This window comes from Caretta caretta, chromosome 27 (assembly GCF_965140235.1).
Source record: "Caretta caretta isolate rCarCar2 chromosome 27, rCarCar1.hap1, whole genome shotgun sequence".
NCBI lineage: Eukaryota > Metazoa > Chordata > Testudines > Cheloniidae > Caretta > Caretta caretta.
The window spans coordinates 10,032,272-10,055,235 of record NC_134232.1 but is presented as its reverse complement, the minus strand read 5'-3'; the positions used below and the strand labels follow the sequence as shown (position 1 = coordinate 10,055,235).

Here is a 22,964-nt window from a genome sequence, read left to right as displayed (position 1 = left end):
CAGCACCAGAACCTGGCAAAGCGATACCGGGCGAGGAGGCGATGTCAGCGCGGTCACGTGAGTGATCAGGACATGGACACAGATTTCTCTGAAAGCATGGGCCCTGACAATGCATGCATCATGGTGCTAATGGGGCAGGTTCATGCTGTGGAACGCCGATTCTGGGCTCGGGAAACAAGCACAGACTGGTGGGACCGCATAGTGTTGCAGGTCTGGGACGATTCCCAGTGGCTGCGAAACTTTCGCATGCATAAGGGCACTTTCATGGAACTTTGTGACTTGCTTTCCCCTGCCCTGAGGCGCATGAATACCAAGATGAGAGCAGCCCTCACAGTTGAGAAGCGAGTGGCGATAGCCCTGTGGAAGCTTGCAACGCCAGACAGCTACCGGTCAGTTGGGAATCAATTTGGAGTGGGCAAATCTACTGTGGGGGCTGCTGTGATGCAAGTAGCCCATGCAATCAAAGATCTGCTGATATCAAGGGTAGTGACCCTGGGAAATGTGCAGGTCATAGTGGATGGCTTTGCTGCAATGGGATTCCCTAACTGTGGTGGGGCTATAGACGGAACCCAAATCCCTATCTTGGCACCGGAGCACCAAGCCGCCGAGTACATAAACCGCAAGGGGTACTTTTCGATAGTGCTGCAAGCTCTGGTGGATCACAAGGGACGTTTCACCAACATCAACGTGGGATGGCCGGGAAAGGTGCATGATGCTCGCATCTTCAGGAACTCTGGTCTGTTTCAAAAGCTGCAGGAAGGGACTTTATTCCCAGACCAGAAAATAACTGTTGGGGATGTTGAAATGCCTATATGTATCCTTGGGGACCCAGCCTACCCCTTAATGCCATGGCTCATGAAGCCGTACACAGGCAGCCTGGACAGTAGTCAGGAGCTGTTCAACTACAGGCTGAGCAAGTGCAGAATGGTGGTAGAATGTGCATTTGGACGTTTAAAGGCGCGCTGGCGCAGTTTACTGACTCGCTTAGACCTCAGCGAAACCAATATTCCCACTGTTATTACTGCTTGCTGTGTGCTCCACAATATCTGTGAGAGTAAGGGGGAGACGTTTATGGCGGGGTGGGAGGTTGAGGCAAATCGCCTGGCTGCTGGTTACGCGCAGCCAGACACCAGGGCGGTTAGAAGAGCACAGGAGGGCGCGGTACACATCAGAGAAGCTTTGAAAACCAGTTTCATGACTGGCCAGGCTACGGTGTGAAAGTTCTGTTTGTTTCTCCTTGATGAAACCCCCCGCCCCTTGGTTCACTCTACTTCCCTGTAAGCTAACCACCCGCCCCTCCTCCCTTCAATCACCGCTTGCAGAGGCAATAAAGTCATTGTTGCTTCACATTCATGCATTCTTTATTCATTCATCACACAAACAGAGGGATGACTACCAAGGTAGCCCAGGAGGGGTGGTGGAGGAGGGAAGGAAAATGCCACACAGCACTTTAAGCACAGCACTTTAAAAGTTTACAACTTTAAAATTTATTGAATGACAGCCTTCTTTTTTTTGGGGAATCCTCTGTGGTGGAGTGGCTGGTTGGCCGGAGGCCCCCCCACCGCGTTCTTGGGCGTCTGGGTGTGGAGGCTATGGAACTTGGGGAGGAGGGCGGTTGGTTACACAGGGGCTGTAGTGGCAGTCTGTGCTCCAGCTGCCTTTGCTGCAGCTCAACCATACACTGGAGCATACTGGTTTGGTCCTGCAGCAGCCTCAGCATTGAATCCTGCCTCCTCTCATCACGCTGCCGCCACATTTGAGCTTCAGCCCTGTCTTCAGCCCGCCACTTACTCTCTTCAGCCCGCCACCTCTCCTCCCGGTCATTTTGTGCTTTCCTGCACTCTGACATTATTTGCCTCCACGCATTCGTCTGTGCTCTGTCAGTGTGGGAGGACAGCATGAGCTCGGAGAACATTTCATCGCGAGTGCGTTTTTTTTTCTTTCTAAGCTTCACTAGCCTCTGGGAAGGAGAAGATCCTGTGATCATTGAAACACATGCAGCTGGTGGAGAAAAAAAAAGGGACAGCGGTATTTAAAAAGACACATTTTATAAAACAGTGGCTACACTCTTTCAGGGTAAACCTTGCTGTTAACATTACATACATAGCACATGTGCTTTCGTTACAAGGTCGCATTTTGCCTCCTCCCACCGCGTGACTACCCCCTCAACCTTCCCCCCTCCCTGTGGCTAACAGCGGGGAACATTTCTGTTTAGCCACAGGCAAACAGCCCAGCAGGAATGGGCTCCTCTGAGTGTCCCCTGAAGAAAAGCACTCTATTTCAACCAGGTGACCATGAATTATATCTCACTCTCCTGAGGATAACACAGAGAGATAAAGAACGGATGTTGTTTGAATGCCAGCAAACATACACTGCAATGCTTTGTTCTACAATGATTCCCGAGTACGTGTTACTGGCCTGGAGTGGTAAAGTGTCCTACCATGAAGGACGCAATAAGGCTGCCCTCCCCAGAAACCTTTTGCAAAGGCTTTAGGACTACATCTAGGAGAACCGCAAATGCCAGGGCAAAGTAATCCTTTCACATGCTTGCTTTTAAACCATGTATAGTATTTTAAAAGGTACACTCACCAGAGGTCCCTTCTCCGCCTGCTGGGTCCAGGAGGCAGCCTTGGGTGGGTTCGGGGGGGTACTGGCTCCAGGTCTAGGGTGAGAAACAGTTCCTGGCTGTCGGGAAAACCGGTTTCTCCGCTTGCTTGCTGTGAGCTATCATCTTCTTCGTCCCCAAAACCTGCTTCCGTATTGCCTCCATCTCCATTGAAGGAGTCAAACAACACGGCTGGGGTAGTGGTGGCTGAACCCCCTAAAATGGCATGCAGCTCATCATAGAAGCGGCATGTTTGGGGCTCTGACCCAGAGCGGCTGTTCGCCTCTCTGGTTTTCTGGTAGGCTTGCCTCAGCTCCTTCAGTTTCACGCGGCACTGCTTTGGGTCCCTGTTATGGCCTCTGTCCTTCATGCCCTGGGAGATTTTGACAAAGGTTTTGGTATTTCGAAAACTGGAACGGAGTTCTGATAGCACGGATTCCTCTCCCCAAACAGCGATCAGATCCCGTACCTCCCGTTCGGTCCATGCTGGAGCTCTTTTGCGATTCTGGGACTCCATCATGGTCACCTGTGCTGATGAGCTCTGCATGGTCACCTGCAGCTTGCCACGCTAGCCAAACAGGAAATGAGATTCAAAAGTTCGCGGTTCTTTTCCTGTCTACCTGGCCAGTGCATCTGAGTTGAGAGTGCTGTCCAGAGCGGTCATAATGGAGCACTCTGGGATAGCTCCCGGAGGCCAATACCATCGAATTGTGTCCACAGTACCCCAAATTCGAGCCAGCAACGTCGATTTAAGCGCTAATCCACTTGTCAGGGGTGGAGTAAGGAAATCGATTTTAAGAGCCCTTTAAGTCGAAATAAAGGGCTTCATTGTGTGGACCGGTGCAGGTTTACATCGATTTAACGCTGCTAAATTCGACCTAAAGTCCTAGTGTAGACCAGGGCCTAGTGTCTACAGCCCCACCCTGTTAACAAGTGCAATAGCTGCAGACCTACGTGAGAAACAAAGAATCAAACAAATCTTTACCCTGAAGACACATATACAAAACCACCTAAAATGAGCTAGGGGAGAATATTTATCTGCTCTGTAGACTTTTTTAAAAAGTAATTGCTTTAGCACGGCACAAAACTACAAACCTGGAATTGCTGTAAGGTCAAATTGTTGGTAAAAAAACATAAAATGTAATTCAATTAGGTGTCAGTCTATTAAAATCAGGATTATAACAAACCTCACAACATCTAAGCCAAAAGGAGAAGCCTTGTCCATTTCAATATAGACAGTGACAACCCAGCAATGCTACTGGAAATGTCCCCCATCCTGAGATTTTCAGCCAAACTACTCAAAGGGTAAAAAGCTTCCTCTGTGGGGAATGGCTCAGCTATACCACCACCCTATGCAAAATTCTCTCCATGAGAACAAACACCTACTAGAAATATACTGCAAACAAACTACTGCTCAGCTTAGAAAGGACATAAATATTAATCTTTTAAAACAAAAATAGCTGCAAACTAAGCAAAATAAATTTTATTTTGGAAATGTAGAAAGAGTACACATACTTAACTGTCTATTCTTTCAGCTAACAGTTAGCTGCCACTGCCATATGAATCAGAGCAGTGTATGCCCCCTCCAACCAAGCTCACCTGCACCACACAGAGTGGTCTAGCAGGTAGGATCCTGGAGTAGGAGTCAGGAGAGGTGGGTTCTGGTCCCAGCTCAGTCAGTGGCCTGCTGTGTGATCTTAAGCAAGTCCCTTCACCCCTCTGTGCCTCTATTTACCCACCCATCCTTTGGTCTGGTTGGTCTTCCTACACCAGCAGTTCTCAAATGGTGGGTCAGGACCCTGAAGTGGGTCACGACCCCATTTTAATGGGGTTGCCAGGACTGGCTTAGACTTGCTGGGGTCCAGGGCCAAAACCAAAGTCCGAGTCCCACCACCATGGGCCGATGCCAAAGCCCAAGGGCAGGGCTCAGGGCCGTCCTTAGGATTTATGGGGCCCTGTGCCAATGGTTCTCAAACTTTTATGCTGGTGACCCCTTTCACACAGCAAGCCTCTGAGTGTGACCCCTCTTATAAATTAAAAACACTTTAAAATATATTTAACACCATTATAAATGCTGGAGGCAAAGCGGGGTTTGAGGTGGAGGCTGATATCTCATGACCCCCCATGTAATAAACTTGTGACCCCCTGAGGGGTCCTGACCCCCCAGTTTGAGAACCCCTGCCTACACAGTGTTATTAAACTTGCTCTTAGCAACACAAACATAAGCTTACAGTATTGGAAAACTTGTCACGTGCACTTTGTTAAAAACAGTTTAATTGTGCTGCCTTCACCCCTAACCCCCGCACTTCCCACTCACCTGCACCCCCAAACCCAGCCCTGCACTGCCAGCGTGCCCCATCACACCACTACCCTGCCCAGTATCCCATTCCCCCTTATGGCCAGCAACCCCCATGCCCAGTGGCTCCTCACCCAGAGATCTCCACCACAGAACCCTATGCCCAGCGATCTCCCACCCAAAGACACCACCCCCGCTGCCCAGTGCCCCTCTCACAGCCCTCCCCCCAAATGCCCAGCAGCCCATATTCCTGATGGAATTCAGCACCAAAATATTAAATTTTGTCAATAAATAAATGTGGAGGCTCCAGCAAGCATAGGCCACTGGCTGCATGGAGGTGGGAGATCACCCTGCAGCCTTCTCCCTCCCCACTCCACCCCACCCAGGATAGGTGGCCACAGGGAAATATTTTACATGATGGCTGGGATGTCCACCATGACCCAAAATCTCTTTTTTGTCATTCAAATGAACAGCTGATACCAATGGCTGAGTCCAGCCCTCATCCAGGCCCTTGCCTGCCACGGCTCTGGGCCATCAACTCCCAAATGGCCTTTCATTCTCCCTAAAATAGAGCATTTCCCTCTAATCCTGACAAATGAAGAGGAACTTGGGAGATGCAGTTTAAAAAGAAAAGGAATTATATTCAGGCACCAGTGTTTTTTTCTGCCCTGATTTACACTCCTGGTTGCCACACACGGCTCAGTGGGATTGTACTGGGTATAACTCGGCACGCAGTTTCAACAATGCTTCAACGGGGGGCTGGAGCCATAACGAGCCACATCTCATTTGAACAGTGGCTCTTGTTTTGGATTATTTAAAGCCGTTTTTAAAGGTCTTTCCCGTGGGTGAGGAAGAAGGTGCTGCACTCTTGAAGGGACCTTTAAAATCCCACTCAACGCTGCACTGTTTAGAACTCTCCCTCGTTCAAAATGCTACCAGCTTAAGAGGCAGCCCTGGAGATACTTGGATCCACAAGAAAAAAAAAAATCACATCCCTTTTCCCTAAATAAAAGTTTTCAGCTACTCCAGCCTTGTCAAGTGTGAGTCCATCTCCCTCCCCAGCTAAGAAGTTGCTCCCTCCCTTGCATTCTGCAGTCCTGATTGCTGCTTTTCTGCTCCAGTACACCCCCCTCTTCCCATTGTTTTAGTGTCAGTTTCCTCATGTTGACATTGGAATATTGTGAATGGGCAGGAAAAGCCTCCTCCCCAGCCTGGTTGTGTGTGCGCCTCTCCCTCCTCCCAGCCCGTCTCTGCTGCTGATCCCTGCTGGGAAAGGGAGGGGAGAAAAGATAACAGTCCAAAGGGGATCCTTAGCATCTGGGCTTAAACTTCAGAGCAGAGGGAGGTGGAGAGAAAAGGAGACCAGGAGAGAGATTGCAGGGTGTTGCCGGGGCAGGGCGTGTGGGCGGAAGAGGGGAAAGGGGCAGGTACAGTGGGGGGCTGCTCGGAACAGCTGCTCTCCCCTGGGGCCACCAGCCTGCTCCCCAGGAGGCCCTAGCGAGTTGGCTGCTCACTCACTGAGCCAGACAAAGACCCCCCCCAGCTCTTTTCCCTTCCCAGCCCGGCTGCCCCCAGCAATCCCCAGCCCGGGTCCTCCTTCGTCCCCGGGCTCCCCAAAGTCCCGTGCCCAGCTCTACCCCCGAGCTCGGCTCCCCGCTCTCTTCCCAGCCTCCAGGTATCCCCCCCCCACTCTGTTCCCAGCCTCACCTGCCCCCCCCCAGCTCCCCAGCTCGGGTCCTCCTCCGCCCCGCAACGTCGCATGCCCGGCTCTACCCGCCCCCCGTCTCTCCCCAGACTCCGGGTATCCCCCCACCCCGCTCTCTCCCCAGACTCCGGGTATCCCCCCCCCCGCTTACTTACATGCAAACTTCCGTGCCCCCCCTGCTGAGGCGGAGCGGAGGGGCCAGCGTGGCCGGTCGGGGAGAAGCCGGCCCGGCCCTGGGGAGGGGAGGAGTCCGCGCAGCAGCCGGCGAGGGTGGTGCCCCAGATTTCGGGGTGCCCTACGCAGTCGCGTATGCCTAAGGACGGCCCTGCGGGGGCCGAAGCCCTCGGGCTCGGGCCCCCCTTCCCGGGACGGTGGGGCTCGGGCTTTGGTCTCCCCACCCAGTGCCGCAGGGCTGGGGCGGGCTGAGGCTTCGCTCCTGGGGGCCGTGTTGTCCGAAGGGGGGGCCAGCTGGTTTTCAAAGTTGTTTTTTTTTTTTTTTCTGGCGACCCAGTTGAAGAAAATTTTTGATGCCCGCGACCCAGCGGAGTTAGGGATGAGGGGTTGGGGGGGCTCAGGGCTGGGGCAGAGGGTTGGGGTGCGGGAGTGAGGGCTGCGGGGTGGGGCTGGCAATGAGGGGTTCAGGGTGTGGAAGGGGGCTCTGGATTAGGGCAGGGGCTTGGGGTGTAGGAGGAGGTCTGGGCTTGGGGTGCAGGCTCTGGGGTGCGGCCAGGGATGAGGGTTTGGGGTGCAGGAGGGGTCTCTGAGTTTGGGGGGGGGCTCATGGCTGGGGTAGAGGGTTGGGGTGTGGGAGTGAGGGCTGCGGGGTGGGGCTGGCAATGAGGGGTTCAGGGTGTGGAAGGGGGCTCTGGATTAGGGCAGGGGCTTGGGGTGTAGGAGGAGGTCAGGACTCTGGGCTTGGGGTGCAGGCTCTGGGGTGGGGCTAGGGATGAGGGTTTTGGGGTGCAGGAGGGCTCTCTGGGTTTGGGGGGCCTCAGGGCCGGGGCATGGGGTTGGGGTGTGGGAAGGGTTCAGGGCTCTGGGTGGGGGTGCAGGCTCTGGGGGGGCTGGGGATGAGGGGTTTGGGGGGGCTCAGAGCTGGGGCAGGGGGTTGGGGAGTAGGCTTACCTCGGGCGGCTCCCGGTCAACGGTGCAGCGGGGATGCTAAGGCAGGCTTCCTGCCTGTCCTGGCCCTGTGGACCGCGCTGCGCACTGGAAGCGGCCAGCAGCAGACCCAGCTCCTAGGCAGAGGCGCCTGGAACCGGTGCTCTGGGCGGGGCGCAGCGGACAAAACCCCATGGCACCCCTGCCTGGGAGCCAGATCTGCTCTTGGCCACTTCCAGGCCACAGCAGGGTGTAAGAACAGGAAGCAACTAGCCTGCCTTAGCCGGGCAGCACCACCAAAGGGACTTTTAACGCCATGACCCAGTGCCTTACATTTCGTCATGCAGTACTGGGTCGTGACCTGCTGTTTGAAAACCGCAGAGAAAAGAGGGAAGCAGAGTAACTCAGCTGTGCTGCAGCATGGGACCCCAAGAGAAGAGTTTATAACGCTGAGTGTGAGAATGCACCTTTCTCTCCCTTTATATATTGCAAACAGTCTTCCACAGTCATGGTCCTCCCAACCACTCTTGCTTGCAATAGTGTTCTTGCAGCATATTCTTTCCCAACAAGTGTTTGCACCTAAGGCAAAATCCTCTTTTCGGATCTACACGCTGCAGCTCCACTCTGCGAGCCTGCTCTCCAGCTATGACAGGTACATGTCTTGAGAGCAGAGCAGAGCCGGGATGTGAGCAGAGAATTTCATCCTCGGAGAACACGGCTGTTTTCCTGTCCATAAAACCAAACCAACCAGCTCCTGTCCACAAAACCAAACCCGTCAGTGCTCTAGAGCCATGGTTGCACACTGCAGCTTGCACCAGGGTGTTGGTGAAGCAGCAAGGACCAGAGCTTTTTAAACAAGTGTTTCCACAGATCAAAATCCTCCTCTTGGTAAAGGTTCAGCTGTATCCAAAACAGGGGTGGAGGGAGGACTAGGAGAGACTACACAAGTCCTCACAAACGCTGGGGAGGTCCCATCTGCCTTTTCTCATGTCTGCAGTTTTTCCTTCCGAGGGGTGCACGGTTGCAGCCTAATTCCCCAGCGCCCACGTTCTGCTGTCCAAGCGTGAGAGAGCCCAGCATGGTTCAAGCGCAGGAGAGACACGTGCAGCAGTATCCGCTCCCGCTGCACGCCATGGAGCAGGAAGGGTGTTTTCCTGCAGGGCAACTAGGAGCGGCTGAGGAAGGTTTCCACTCACTGTAACAGTTTATGCCCAAATACATTTGTTAGTCTCTACGGTGCCACAAGGACTCCTCGTTGTTTTTGCTGTTAACAGCCTTGTCTGTTTCAATATAGAGAGTGAAAACACAGCAATGCTGTTGGAAATCTCCCCAATTCTGAGATTTTCAGCCAAACTACTCAAAAGGTAAAAAGCTTCCTCTCTGAGGAATGGCTCAGCTGTACCATCACCCTATGCAAAATTCTCTCCATGAGAACAAACGCCTACTAGAAATATACTGCACACAAACTACTGCTCAGCTTAGAAAGGACATAAATATTGGGAGGTGGTGGAATCTCCTTTTTTAGAAGTTTTTAAGGTCAGGCTTGACAAAGCCCTGGCTGGGATGATTTAATTGGGGATTGGTCCTGCTTTTGAGCAGGGGGTTGGACTAGATGACCTCCTGAGGTCCCTTCCAACCCTGATATTCTATGATTCTAAGATTAAAAAGAAAAGGAGTACTTGTGGCACCTTAGAGACTAACCAATTTATTTGAGCATGAGCTTTCCTGAGCTACAGCTCACTTCATCAGATGTATACCATGGAAACTACAGCAGACTTTATATACACACAGAGAATATGAAACAATACCTCCTCCCACCCCACTGTCCTGCTGGTAATAGCTTATCTAAAGTGATCAACAGGTGGGCCATTTCCAGCACAAATCCAGGTTTTCTCACCCTCCACCCCCCCACACAAATTCACTCTCCTGCTGGTGCTAGCCCATCCAAAGTGACAACTCTTTACATAATCAAGTCGGGCTATTTCCTGCATAGATCCAGGTTTTCTCACATCCCCCCCACCCCCATACACACACAAACTCACTCTCCTGCTGGTAATAGCTCATCTAAACTGACCACTCTCCAAGTTTAAATCCAAGTTAAACCAGAACATCTGGGGGGGGGGGGGGGGGTAGGAAAAAACAAGAGGAAACAGGCTACCTTGCATAATGACTTAGCCACTCCCAGTCTCTATTTAAGCCTAAATTAATAGTATCCAATTTGCAAATGAATTCCAATTCAGCAGTTTCTCGCTGGAGTCTGGATTTGAAGTTTTTTTGTTTTAAGATAGCGACCTTCATGTCTGTGATTGCGTGACCAGAGAGACTGAAGTGTTCTCCGACTGGTTTATGAATGTTATAATTCTTGACATCTGATTTGTGTCCATTTATTCTTTTACGTAGAGACTGTCCAGTTTGACCAATGTACATGGCAGAGGGGCATTGCTGGCACATGATGGCATATATCACATTGGTGGATGTGCAGGTGAACGAGCCTCTGATAGCGTGGCTGATGTTATTAGGCCCTGTGATGGTGTCCCCTGAATAGATATGTGGGCACAATTGGCAACGGGCTTTGTTGCAAGGATAAGTTCCTGGGTTAGTGGTTCTGTTGTGTGGTATGTGGTTGTTGGTGAGTATTTGCTTCAGGTTGCGGGGCTGTCTGTAGGCAAGGACTGGCCTGTCTCCCAAGACTTGTGAGAGTGTTGGGTCATCCTTTAGGATAGGTTGTAGATCCCTAATAATGCGTTGGAGGGGTTTTAGTTGGGGGCTAAAGGTGACGGCTAGTGGCGTTCTGTTATTTTCTTTGTTAGGCCTGTCCTGTAGTAGGTAACTTCTGGGAACTCTTCTGGCTCTATCAATCTGTTTCTTTACTTCTGCAGGTGGGTATTGTAGTTGTAAGAAAGCTTGACAGAGATCTTGTAGGTGTTTGTCTCTGTCTGAGGGGTTGGAGCAAATGCGGTTGTATCGCAGAGCTTGGCTGTAGACGATGGATCGTGTGGTGTGGTCAGGGTGAAAGCTGGAGGCATGCAGGTAGGAATAGCGGTCAGTAGGTTTCCGGTATAGGGTGGTGTTTATGTGGCCATTGTTTATTAGCACTGTAGTGTCCAAGTGTCTAAGATTGATCTTTTAAAATAAAAATAGCTGCAAACTAAGCAAAATAAATTTTATTTTGGAAATGTAGAAAGAGAACACATACTGAACTGTTGAGATACAGGCCTCGTAAGAAATGCAAGCCAGAACACCAGTGCCAGAAAGAAACCATTGAATAAATACAATTCACTAGTAAAACAACGTGTTCAATTATTTTGAACAGTATAATCCAGCTCATCCTGCTATGCAGGAGCAAAGTCTGTGGGCCAGTTTTAGCTAATAATTGCTCTGGTTTGGATCAAATCATAGTTGTCAGCACAGAGTAGGAACCCTGCCTATAGAGGTTTGGTTTTATTCTTTCACCTAACAGTTAGTTGCCACTGCCATATGAATCAGAGCAGTGTATGCCCCCTCCAACCAAGCTCACCTGCACCACACAGAGGCTTTCATCACATGAAAGGCAGCATGGTCTAGTAGGTAGGATACTGGAGTGGGAGTCAGGAGAGGTGGATTCTGTTCCCAGCTCCGTCAGTGGCGTGCTGCATGACCTTAAGCAAGTCCCTTCACCCCTCTGTGTCTCTGTTTATTTACCCATCCATCGGTCTGGTTGGTCTTCTTAGACCAGCAGTTCTCAGACTGTGGGTTGGGACAATTAAGTGGTTCGGGACCCCATTTTAATGGGGTTGCCAGGACTGGCTTAGACTTGCTGGGGCCCAGGACCAAAGCCAAAGTCTGAGTCCCACCATCGTGGGCCGATGCCAAAGCCCAAGGGTGGGGTTCAGGTTACAGGCCCCCTGCCGGGAGCTGAAGCCCTTGGGCTTTGGCCCCCCTGCCCAGGATGGTGGGGCTCGGGCTTTGGCGGGGCTCGGGCGGGCTGAGACTTTGGTCCTCGCTCCTGGGGTATAAAAAGTAGGATTTAAGTGGTTTCAAGTAATAACAGACAGAACAAAGTAAGTTACCAAGCAAAATAAAACAAAATACACAAGTCTAAGCCTAATTCATTTAAGAAACTGAATACAGGTAAATCTCACCCTCAGAGATGTTCCAATAAGCTACTTTCACAGACTAGACTCCTTAGTCTGGGCCCAATCCTTTCCCCGGTACAAGTGGTAACTAGGGGATTTCTGATGACTGGCAACCCCCTTTGTTCTGTTCCACCCCCTTTTATAGCTTTGGCTGAAGGAGAGAATCTTTTGTTTCTCTGGATTCCCACCCCTCCTTCTAAATGGAAAAACACCAGGTTTAAGATGGATTCCACCACTACCAGGTGACATGATCACATCCCTCAAGCTTCCATTCTCCCAGCCTGACTCACAGGAAGGCTTACAAGTAAACACAGAATCATAGAATATCAGGGTTGGAAAGGACCTCAGGAGGTCATCTAGTCCAACCCCCTGCTCAAAGCAGGACCAATCCCCAGTTTTTGCCCCAGATCCCTAAATGGCCCCCTCAAGGTTTGAACTCACAACCCTGGGTTTAGCAGGCCAATGCTCAAACCACTGAGCTATCCCTCCCCCAAGAGCCATTTACAACCAATTGTCCTGGTCAATGGGAGCCATCAAGATTCTAAACCACCATTAATGGCCCACACTTTGCATAATTACAATAGGACCTCAGAGTTAACTTCATATTTCTAGTTTTAGATACAAGAATGATACATACATACATAGAAATAGGATGAACACACTCAGTAGATTATAAGCTTTGTAATCATACTTACAAGTGACCTTTTGCATAAAGCATATTCCGGTTACGTTATATTCACACTCCAAGCATATTTTCATAAGGCATATGGAGTGCAACGTCACAACTGGTACCCAGAAGTCACTTTCTACAGGACAGGCCCAAAAAGGAAAATAACAGAACACCACTGGCCATCATGTACAGCCCACAGCTAAAACCTCTCCAGTGCATCATCAACAGTCTACAATCTATCCTGGAAAACAATCCCCCACTCTCACAGGCCTTGGGAGGCAGGCCAATCCTCACTTACAGACAGTCCCGCAACCTGAAGCAAATACTCACTAGCAACTACACACTACACCAGAGAAACACTAACCCAGGAACCAATCCCTGTAACAAACAGTAGTCTTCTGCCTCAAGCCCCTGCTTAGAGCTCAGCAGGAGCTGAGAGCTGCAGCACCCAGGACTCAAAGGCTGCTGGGTGCCCCAACCCCCAGGAACCCGACTTGCCCCAGCTGGGCTTACCTTGGGCTGCAGAGGTGGGTGGCTTTTCTGGCTGCCCAGGCAGCCCTCCTCTGGCGGGCGAGAAAGGGGACTGCCAGCTCCATTCCTGGGAACAGAAGTCACAGCTTCATATCTACTTCCTGGATCAGAGAGCCAGGGGAGGGAGGCACTGGCCCAGGCCCTGACACCAGGGGGAGCCCCCTTCAGTATTGCCAACCACCAGAGATAAAAAATCATGAGTTAGGATTCACCCCCCCAAAAAAATCACGAGATTTTAAAAACAGCATCAAACCAGGTTTTTCCAGTTGGTCTGTTTACTTTTGTTATAAAAAAGCGCTTATATGCTATTTTATATGAATGTTCAATAAGTTTGTTCTTATAACTTAGCATAAGTTACTAACTTAGCATAAGTGACTAAAGTAGGCCGAGGTCAAGCTGACCTGAGAGGAATGATCTGGAGGATGGTGTGGATTGCACCCTCAACAAGTGTGCAGAGGACACTAAACTGGGAGGAGTGGTAGATACCCTGGAGTATAGGGATAGGATACAGAGGGACCTAGACAAATTGGAGGATTGGGCCAAAAGAAATCTGATGAGGTTCAACAAGGACAAGTGCAGAGTCCTGCACTTAGGACGGAAGAATCCAATGCACCGCTACAGTCTAGGGACCGAATGGCTCGGCAGCAGTTCTGCAGAAAAGGACCTAGGGGTTACAGTGGATGAGAAGCTGGATATGAGTCAACAATGAGAAGGCCAATGGCATTTTGGGATGTATAAGTAGGGTCATTGCCAGCAGATCGAGGGACGTGATCGTTCCCCTCTATTCGACATTGGTGAGGCCTCATCTGGAGTACTGTGTCCAGTTTTGGGCCCCACACTACAAGAAGGATGTGGAAAAATTGGAAAGAGTCCAGCGGAGGGCAACAAAAATGATTAGGGGACTGGAACACATGACTTACGAGGAGAGGCTGAGGGAACTGGGATTGTTTAGTCTACAGAAGAGAAGAATGAGGGGAGATTTGATAGCTGCTTTCAACTACCTGAAAGGTGGTTCCAAAGAGGGTGGATCTAGACTATTCTCAGTGGTAGCGGATGACAGGACAAGGAGTAATGGTCTCAAGTTGCAGTGGGGGAGGTTTTGGTTGGATATTAGGAAAAACTTTTTCACTAGGAGGGTGGTGAAACACTGGAATGCGTTACCTAGGGAGGTGGTGGAATCTCCTTCCTTAGAAGTTTTTAAGGTCAGGCTTGACAAAGCCCTGGCTGGGATGATTTAATTGGGGATCGGTCCTGCTTTGAGCAGGGGGTTAGACTAGATGACCTCCTGAGGTCCCTTCCAACCCTGATATTCTATGATTCTATGAATGCTGAAGAAGCAGCTACAAAACCAGTTGAGACTGCCCGTTATCACTGAAGATAAAAAAAGAATGCAAGGAGTAGGACTGACTGTCTCCCAGAGCAAATCCAGCACCCTGCAACGGACTGTCCACTCAGCAACAGAAGTGTCCAATGGAAAAGAGCAGAGACCCCTACTCAAATTAGGGGTTGGACTTTGGACATGGGCAAGGGCGGTGTTACCAACTGTAAAGGGTATAATTGCTTTCAATTTCTGAGGGGCGGGGTCCCTCTCTTGAGGCACGCAGCTCGAGCTGTATTTCTGTTAACTAATAAAAGAGGCATGTATAGATTAGACTCAGAATTTAGAAGTTCGTGGGATCCTAGAGTCAAACCAAGCACCTAAATTGGTGAGAGCAAGGGCTAATTGTTTTTTCCCCTAACACTTTTAACCTCCCTCTACTCTTCTGTCTGGGTGTGGTCATTTCAGAAAAAAAGATATTACCTAACCCACCTTGTCTCTCTGGTGTGTATTGAGGAAGGCTATGCTTGTGCCCAGGGGCTGTGCCGACAATAAGGGCTGCTTCTGTTTTTATTTCCAACTGGCCCCTTGGCACCTGCCAAATGCTGATTTGTATTATTGCAGGTGTGACGGGGCAAGGCCAGATGGCTATAGAAAAGTAGTGGGAGATAGATATATTAGCTCCAGGCTAAACAAATCCCTGGTGCTAGGATAAGTGAAATGGCAGCTGCTCCAGGTCAATTAAGACACCTGGGGCCAATTAAGAACTTTCCAGAAGGCAGGGAGACTGCTAGGTTGATTGGGACACCTGAAGCCAATCAGGGGCTGGCTGAAACTAGTTAAAAGCCTCCCAGTTAGTCAGGTGAGGGTGCATGTCAGGAGCTGTGGGAGGAAGTTGTGCTGTTGGAGAGGCTGAGTAGCACACACCATATCAGGCACAAGGAAGGAGGCCCTGAGATAAGGGTGAAGTGGAGCTTGAGGAAGTGAGGGCTGCTGTGGAGGAAGTAGCCCAGGGAATTGTACATGTCATGTTTCTAAAAGGTCAGCTACCATAGCTGATACTATTAGGGTCCCTGAGCTGGAGCCCGGAGTAGAGGGTGGGCCTGGGCTTCCCCCCACCTTTGCCCCCGATTAATCACTGAGACTGGGAGACAACAGAGACTGTGCAAGGGAGGATAACTTCTCCTCACCTCCCTTGCTGGCTTATGATGAAAATGGCTCAGTAGACTGTGACCCTTGTCCCTAGAGAGAAAAGGGTTATGTGGAGGGTCACAGTGAGCCTCTGAGGCTAGCGAAATCTGCCAGGAAACGTGGGACCCATGGAGGCAAGAACAGAGCTTTATCACACAGGGTATAGTGGGATGTAGCTTAGCATGAATGAACAAAACTCAGGGAAAAACATAGGCCAGTTTGGCTCTTATAACTGCCAGGCATTCTTACAACGTGGCATATACTAACAAGATATATGTGTTGGCTAACACTGCCTTGTGGCTGTTTTGTCTCCCTTTGTCTGAGACTAGATTTTCCCCCTCTTTTTAGGAGCTAGATTTAAAGGGTCAGTGACACTAACCTTTGCTTTCAGAGTAGCAGCCATGTTAGTCTGTATTCGCAAAAAGAAAAGGAGTACTTGTGGCACCTTAGAGACTAACAAATTTATTTGAGCATAAGCTTTCGTGAGCTACAGCTCACTTCAACGAAAGCTTATGCTCAAATAAATTTGTTAGTCTCTAAGGTGCCACAAGTACCCCTTTTCTTTTTACTAACCTTAGGGTTGAGCAAAAGTCACATTAACTGGGTTCCCATGGTGCCCTTAAACCAGCCTTGACGTAAAAGAAAGCAGGTCTATTCCTGCTTCTTTGCACCCCAGTACTTTTTCACTCCTTTCTATTCTATATAGGTTCTTAGACTGTGCCAAGAGCACATTAAGCAATGTGACCTCAGTCATGTGTTTTTTTTTCTTTCATTGGCTCTCCAGGGAGAAGAGGGCGTGCAGTGGACTGTTCATTTTGGAACTATGTTGTTAGATACTTGACCTGCTGCAGCACTGTGCTTCTGCATTTAGAGCCTCATGTCCAACCGCGATGGGCACAGTGTAAGTGCGACGATGAGGCAGAACAAATTGCATCCCCTGATGTGTGGCTGTCTCTGCCACTGGAAGTTGGCCCATATTGTTCCCCTAGTGACAGTGCAAAGTGCTACTGTACTAGCCCCGACCCTGGCATTAGCACTTAATGCAGCAGTGCAGAATGCTGTCCTGGGGAGAGGGAGTCTGGATAGGAGGTGAAGTGATCGAAGAAAAGTAGGTGACTGGGAAGTGAGAAGGCAGAAAGAAGGAAAAATAGGAAAGGTTTCAGATCAGGAGACGCAGAAAAAATAGATCTGGGTATGTGAGCAGATGCTATTAGAGGAGGTTTCAGAGTTGTAGCCGTGTTAGTCTGTATCCGCAAAAAGAATGAGGAGTCCTTGTGGCACCTTCGAGACTATGCCCAAATAAATTGGTTAAGCTTTCGTGGGCTAAAACCCACTTCATCAGATGCATGGACTGGAACATACAGTAGGACGATATACATATATACAGCGAACATGAAAAGATGGGGGTTGCCATACCAACGCTAATGAGACAAATCAATTAAGGTGGGCTATTATCAGCAGGAGGAAAAAAAAACTTTTGTAATGATAATCAGGGTGGCCCATTTCAAATAGTTGCCAAGAAGTTGTGAGTAACAGTAGGGGGAAAAATTAGCATGGGGAAATAGTTTTTAGTTTGTGGTAATGACCCATCCACTCCCAGTCTTTATTTAGGCCTAATTTGATGGTGTCCATTTGCAAATTAATTCCAGTTCTGCAGTTTCTCGTTGGAGTCTGTTTTTGAAGTTTTTTTGTTGAATTGCCACTTTTAGGTCTGTAATTGAGTGTCCAGGGAGGTTGAAGTGTTCTCTGACTGTATTTTAATGTTATAATTCTTGACGTCTGATTTGTGTCCATTTATTCTTCTGCGTAGAGACTATCCGGTTTGGCCAATGGACATTGCAGAGGGGCATTGCTGGCACATGATGGCATATATCACATTGGTAGATGTGCATGTAAATGAGCCCCTGATGGTATGGCTGATGTCATTAGGTACTATGCTGGTGTCCCTTGAATAGATATGTGGACACAGTTGGCAACGGGCTTTGTTGCAAGGATAGGCTCCTGGGTTAGTGTTTTTGTTGTGTGGTGTGTGGTTGCTGGTGAGTATTTACTTCAGGTTGGGGAGCTGTCTGTAAGCGAGGACTGGCCTGTCTCCCAAGTTCTGTGAGAGTGAGGGACTGTCCTTCAGGATAGGTTGTAGATCCTTGATGATGTGCTGGAGAGGTTTTAATTGGGGGCTGAAGGTGACGGCTAGTGGCATTCTGTTACTTTCTTTGTTGGGCCTGTCCTGTAGTAGGTGACTTCTGGGTACTCTTCTGGCTCTGTCAATCTGTTTCTTCACTTCAGCAGGTGGGTATTGTAGTTTTAAGAACGCTTGAAAGAGATCCTGTAGGTGTTTGTCTCTGTCTGAGGGATTGGAGCAAATGTAGTTGTATCTTAGAGCTTGGCTGTAGACAATGAATCGTGTGATGTGGTCTGGATGAAAGCTGGAGGCTTGTAGGTAAGTATAGCGGTCAGTAGGTTTCTGGTATAGGGTGGTGTTTATGTGACCATCGTTTATTAGCACTGTAGTGTCCAGGAAGTGGATCTCTTGCATGGACTGGTCCAGGCAGAAGGTTGATGGTGGGATGGAAATTGTTGAAATCCTGGTGGAATTCCTCAAGGTCTTATTTTCCATGAGTCTAGATGATTTGTCTCATTAGAGTTGGTATGGCAACCCCCATCTTTTCATGTTCTCTGTATATATCTATATATCTTCCTATTGTATTTTCCACTACATGCATCTGATGAAGTGGGTTTTAGCCCACAAAAGCTTATGCCCAAATAAACTTGTTAGTCTCTAAGGTGCCACAAGTACTCCTTGTTCTTTTTATTAGAGGAGGGAAGCAGAGGGAAATAAAAATCTACAGACTTACCAGAGAGAGAGAGAGAATCAAGGAAAAGATATGAAAGGATATATAACTGGTGAAAAAGGGAATGGATCAAAAAGCTGAGCATTGGGCTAGATGAAAACAGATCCAGAAAATAGTAGACAGGATGCCCATTCACAAAGGACCATTACATGAACAGAGAGAATAGGGTGACCAGATGTCCAGGTATTTTTGGGACCGTCCCAATATTAGGGGCTTTGTTTTATAAGCGCAACGATAACCCACCCAGCCCTGCCCCGCAAAGTGTCCCATTTTTTCACCCTTGCTATCTGGTCACCCTGCGAGAGAATGACTGTGTGAACACCCATTGAAGGAATACAGTTCCAAGGTGGAAGCATGAACAAATTTACTTTCCCTTTCTAGTTATTTTCATGTTCTGATTCTCGTGTCCTAGCATAAGGCTGAAGTGCTCAGGCTGCAAACTGTAGTTAAGGTTGCTTGTTTGATTTAATTATTTTCACAGATGTTGTGTGCATTTCACTGAAGCACTTCCACTGGCCCTGGTTTTGAGCTAACATCCTTTAAGCAAAACAGGTGTTCAGAGAACCTAGACAGTCTTTGTGAACTTGAAGCTCACATTTATAATGATGGGTTCTAAATTAGCTGTTACCACTCAAGAAAGAGCTCTTGGAGTCACTGTGGATAATTCTCTGAAAAATTCAGTTCAATGCTCACTAGCAGTCAAATGTTAAGAACTACTAGGAAAGGAATGGAAAATAAGACAGAAAATATCATAATGCCACTATATAAAACTGTAGGCTGTTATTGGTGTATGGTTATACTTTTGTTATGTATTATAATGAATGTTGCTGCAATTCATAGAATCATAGAATATCAGGGTTGGAAGGGACCTCAGGAGGTCATCTAGTCCAACACCCTGCTTAAAGCAGGACCAATCCCCAACTAAAGCATCCCAGCCAGGGCTCTTCAAAATGGAGTCTAAGAATTAAAGATGGCGCATGTGGTAGAAAAGGTTTGAACTCCATCTTGGTAGTAGGGTGACCAGATGTCCTGATTTATAGGGACAGGCCCGATATTCGGGGCTTTTTCTGATATAGGCGCATATTACCTCCCATCCCCTGTCCTGATTTTTCACACTTGCTATCTGGTCACCCTGCTTGCTATCCTTTCTTCATGGCATTTTCCTGCTCAAACTCTGTTTCCTGCCAGAACTTGAGGGAGTGAGAGCTGGCTGGAACTGGTTGGGGGCAGTGTCTGCCAGTGTGTGCCTCAGGAATTTGCGCCACAGAGAGCATATAAGGAACTGTCAGCAATGACGTGGTGCTGTCCACCATCGAGGCAGCCACGTCCAGTTTCTCTGCAAAGCATTGGATCAAGACTTCGGCTACTACCACCTGCCAAGGACTTTGATACTTACTGGATATCCAGTGGAGACTTTGCCATCAGCCCAGATCTGTTGATCTCCTGCTTTGGCGGTAGAGAGTCAGATCCTCCGATGTTTCTGAGACAGTCCATCAGTTGCCAGTGACCTCCATCTGCAGAGAGACAGTAATTGTTTTTCGGGCACTTAATAATTTAACCAAGGGACGGTTTGAGGATCTGGGCTTTATGCCCCTTGCTGGAATCTATTCTTGGGTATTTGTAATGTGATTCCCTTAGTGAATCTTACCCCAGCTGTAACTTTCCCTTAATAAATCTTCTTTCTGTTTAAGGTTATATTCTCTATCCTTTATTTCAATGCAACACAGGCAGGAGGCAAACAGATTTCTAACTCTCCCAGTGGATAGATGCTAGTAGGAGTCAAAACTGTTATGTATATGTCACCTCCTTATTATTCTATAACACAGATTTGGGGGTAACAAAACCATAGTGTGCCCATGCCTTGAATACTGTGTCCAGTACTGAGATGGTCACCCCATCTCAGAACTGATATCTGGAACTGGAAAAGCTTCAAAGAAGGGCAACAAAGATGATCCAGGGGATGGAATAGCTTCCATATGAGGAAAAACTAAAAAGATCAGGGCTATTCAACTTAGAAAAGAAAAAGCTAAGGGAGGGATTTGCTAGAGGTCTATAAAATCATGGCAAAAGTGAATAGCGAAATGTTAGTTGCCCTTTCCCACAATATAAAAACCAGAGGTCACCTGATGATATTAATAGGCAACAGGTTTATAATAAACAAGAGGAAATGCATTTTTCACATAATGCACAACTAACCCATTGACATGGGATGTTGTGATGGCTCAAAGTATAACTGGGCTAAAGAGAACTAAAGTTCATGGAGGATAGGTCCATCAATGGCTATTAGCCAAGATGCTCATGAATGCAACTCTATGCTCAGGGAGACCCTAAACCTCTGACTGCCAGAAGCTGGGAGGGAAAGACATGAGTGGATTCATTTGACCTGTTCTGCACACTCACCCTAAGACTCTGGTCCTAGCCCTGACAGGACACTGGGCTAGATAGACCATTGGTCTGACCCAATATGGTAGTTCTCATGCTGCCACATTGTCACTGAAGGATGTGACTAGAAAATCAGAGCTCCCACAGCCAGGTAGACTCTGAGGGGAATGTATCTAAGCAGCTGGGGGTTTGGGCAGGCTGCAGCACTGGTTCCAGCATCTAGGCAGCCGGACTGTGGAGAAATAAGGGAAGGAAGAATTCTTCCCTTGACCTAGCGCTCGCTACAGCGGGGGCTAGGTTGGTTTACCTACGTGGCACAGGGATGTGGATGCTTGGTATTTGTTTTGCACATTTTATCTTCAAAGCCCTGTGCAAACACCTTATCAGCTTCTATTCTTGGGAATACAAGGGATCTCAAGGGCAAATCTTTGTAATTTAAAAGTCACTGTTAGAAGTGAATAGAGACGTATGACAGGTTTCATACTGTGACAGGTTTCAGAGGAACAGCCGTGTTAGTCTGTATTCGCAAAAAGAAAAGGAGGACTTGTGGCACCTTAGAGACTAACCAATTTATTTGAGCATGAGCTTTCGTGAGCTACAGCTCACTTCATCGGATGCATACTGTGGAAAATACAGAAGATGTTTTTATACGCACAAACCATGAAAAAATGGGTGTTTATCACTACAAAAGGTTTTCTCTCCCCCCACCCCACTCTCCTGCTGGTAATAGCTTATCTAAAGTGATCACTCTCCTTACAATGTGTATGATAATCAAGGTGGGCCATAACCAGCTCAAATCCAGGGTTTAACAAGAACGTCTGAGGAAGGGGGGGGGGGAGGTAGGGTAGGAAAAAACAAGGGGAAATAGGTTACCTTGTATAATGACTTAGCCACTCCCAGTCTCTATATGAAAAAATGGGTGTTTATCACTACAAAAGGTTTTCTCTCCCCCCACCCCACTCTCCTGCAGGAACAAATAATTCTCCATTCAGGACAACAGATCTAATAAAACACCCAAAAGTAAACAAGGGGTACATCTACACTGCATAGCTGTGTCTGGCCTGCGGGGCTATGAAATTCCACTGTAGATGTTCAGATCCAGGCTGGAGCCTGGGCTCTGAAACCCCCCAAAGGTGTGGGGGGAGGGGCTCAGAGCCTGAGCTCCGGCTCAAGTCTGAAAGGCTACACTAAATTATTCAGCCTCACCCACCCCTGTGAGCAGGAGTCAGCTGACCTGGGCTCTGAGACTCAGTGCTGGGGGGGGGGGGTTTATTGCAGTGTAGACATTATGAATCTTATGAATCTTAGCTGTATCTTGAGGCCAAAGACATTATTGCAGGTGCAAATTATGCAAATTTAGAGAAATACCATTCTGCCTTTTTAAAAATGTATTTTATACCAGTATAACTGAGATCAAATTCTACCCCCTAAATGCTGAACCTTCCCTTCCTGGGGATTTCTAAAGCTAATAAACTAGAAGCATCATCAGACAAGTGACTTACATTTGTGCGTAGTCTAGCTCCTGTCACATCCGTAGACTATCATAGAAACCTAGAGTCGATGCTCAGCCTCTGGCTACTTCAACTGAAAGTGCTGCATCATAATAAGCAGCTTATAACCTTCTGGCTTCTTCATGCTGATGTCTGAGCCCGCTGTGGCTAATTTTTACTGTTTATAATGTAACAAACGCATGACCATTCACTGTGACGCAGAGATAACTCTGCTTCTCCCATGATGCAAATTCTCATGCACTTAAGATAAAAGGAAATTACTGGCAGACCTTAGCAGTTCCCAACTTACTCATTGAACAGTTCAAGAAGTTCTGATCACTGCCAGTAGTTTCATATTTCATATTCATATTCTGTTTCATATTCTCTGTGTGTATATAAAGTCTGCTGCAGTTTCCACGGTAAACATCTGATGAAGTGAGCTGTAGCTCACGAAAGCTCATGCTCAAATAAATTGGTTAGTCTCTAAGGTGCCACAAGTACTCCTTTTCTTTTTGCGAATACAGACTAACACGGCTGTTCCTCTGAAACCTGCCAGTAGAGAGCAGCAGTACACATGTCACAAGCTAGTCAACTGCAATAACCATTATTTTCCAATAGAGCAGAGGTTCTCAATTGTTTTCTTTCAGAGCCCCCGCCCCACCACCCCGCATGCTATAAATACACCACGGCCCAGCTGTGCCACAACAA

The 22,964-nt window shown here is 48.4% G+C and overlaps 1 protein-coding gene and 1 long non-coding RNA gene across 5 annotated transcripts in view; both read right to left on the bottom strand.

The window, feature by feature from the left end:
• The window catches only part of LOC125626861 (beta-1,4-N-acetyl-galactosaminyltransferase 2 (SID blood group)), a 55,631-nt gene extending 33,246 nt beyond the window's left edge, over positions 1 to 22,385 (bottom strand). The window contains exons 1-3 of one of the 4 annotated variants that reach the window (XM_048830379.2): positions 22,269 to 22,385; positions 19,781 to 19,898; positions 13,006 to 13,090 (exon numbers count right to left, since the gene is read on the bottom strand). In XM_048830379.2, the coding sequence (XP_048686336.2) occupies positions 13,006 to 13,088 (83 nt within the window). In that variant the 5' untranslated portion in view covers positions 13,089 to 13,090; positions 19,781 to 19,898; positions 22,269 to 22,385. Of the gene's footprint in view, positions 1 to 6,761; positions 6,990 to 7,731; positions 8,838 to 13,005; positions 13,091 to 19,780; positions 19,899 to 22,268 lie in introns of those variants that run through there. The other 3 variants (XM_048830380.2, XM_075123580.1, XM_075123579.1) reach the window with 3 other exon arrangements.
• LOC125626862 (uncharacterized) lies at positions 1,464 to 3,489 on the bottom strand. The gene is made up of 2 exons (XR_012666190.1): positions 2,590 to 3,489; positions 1,464 to 2,001 (listed from the first exon to the last, which is right to left on the bottom strand). It is a non-coding gene; the product is annotated as an uncharacterized LOC125626862 (long non-coding RNA).
• Positions 22,386 to 22,964: the final 579 nt, after the last annotated feature.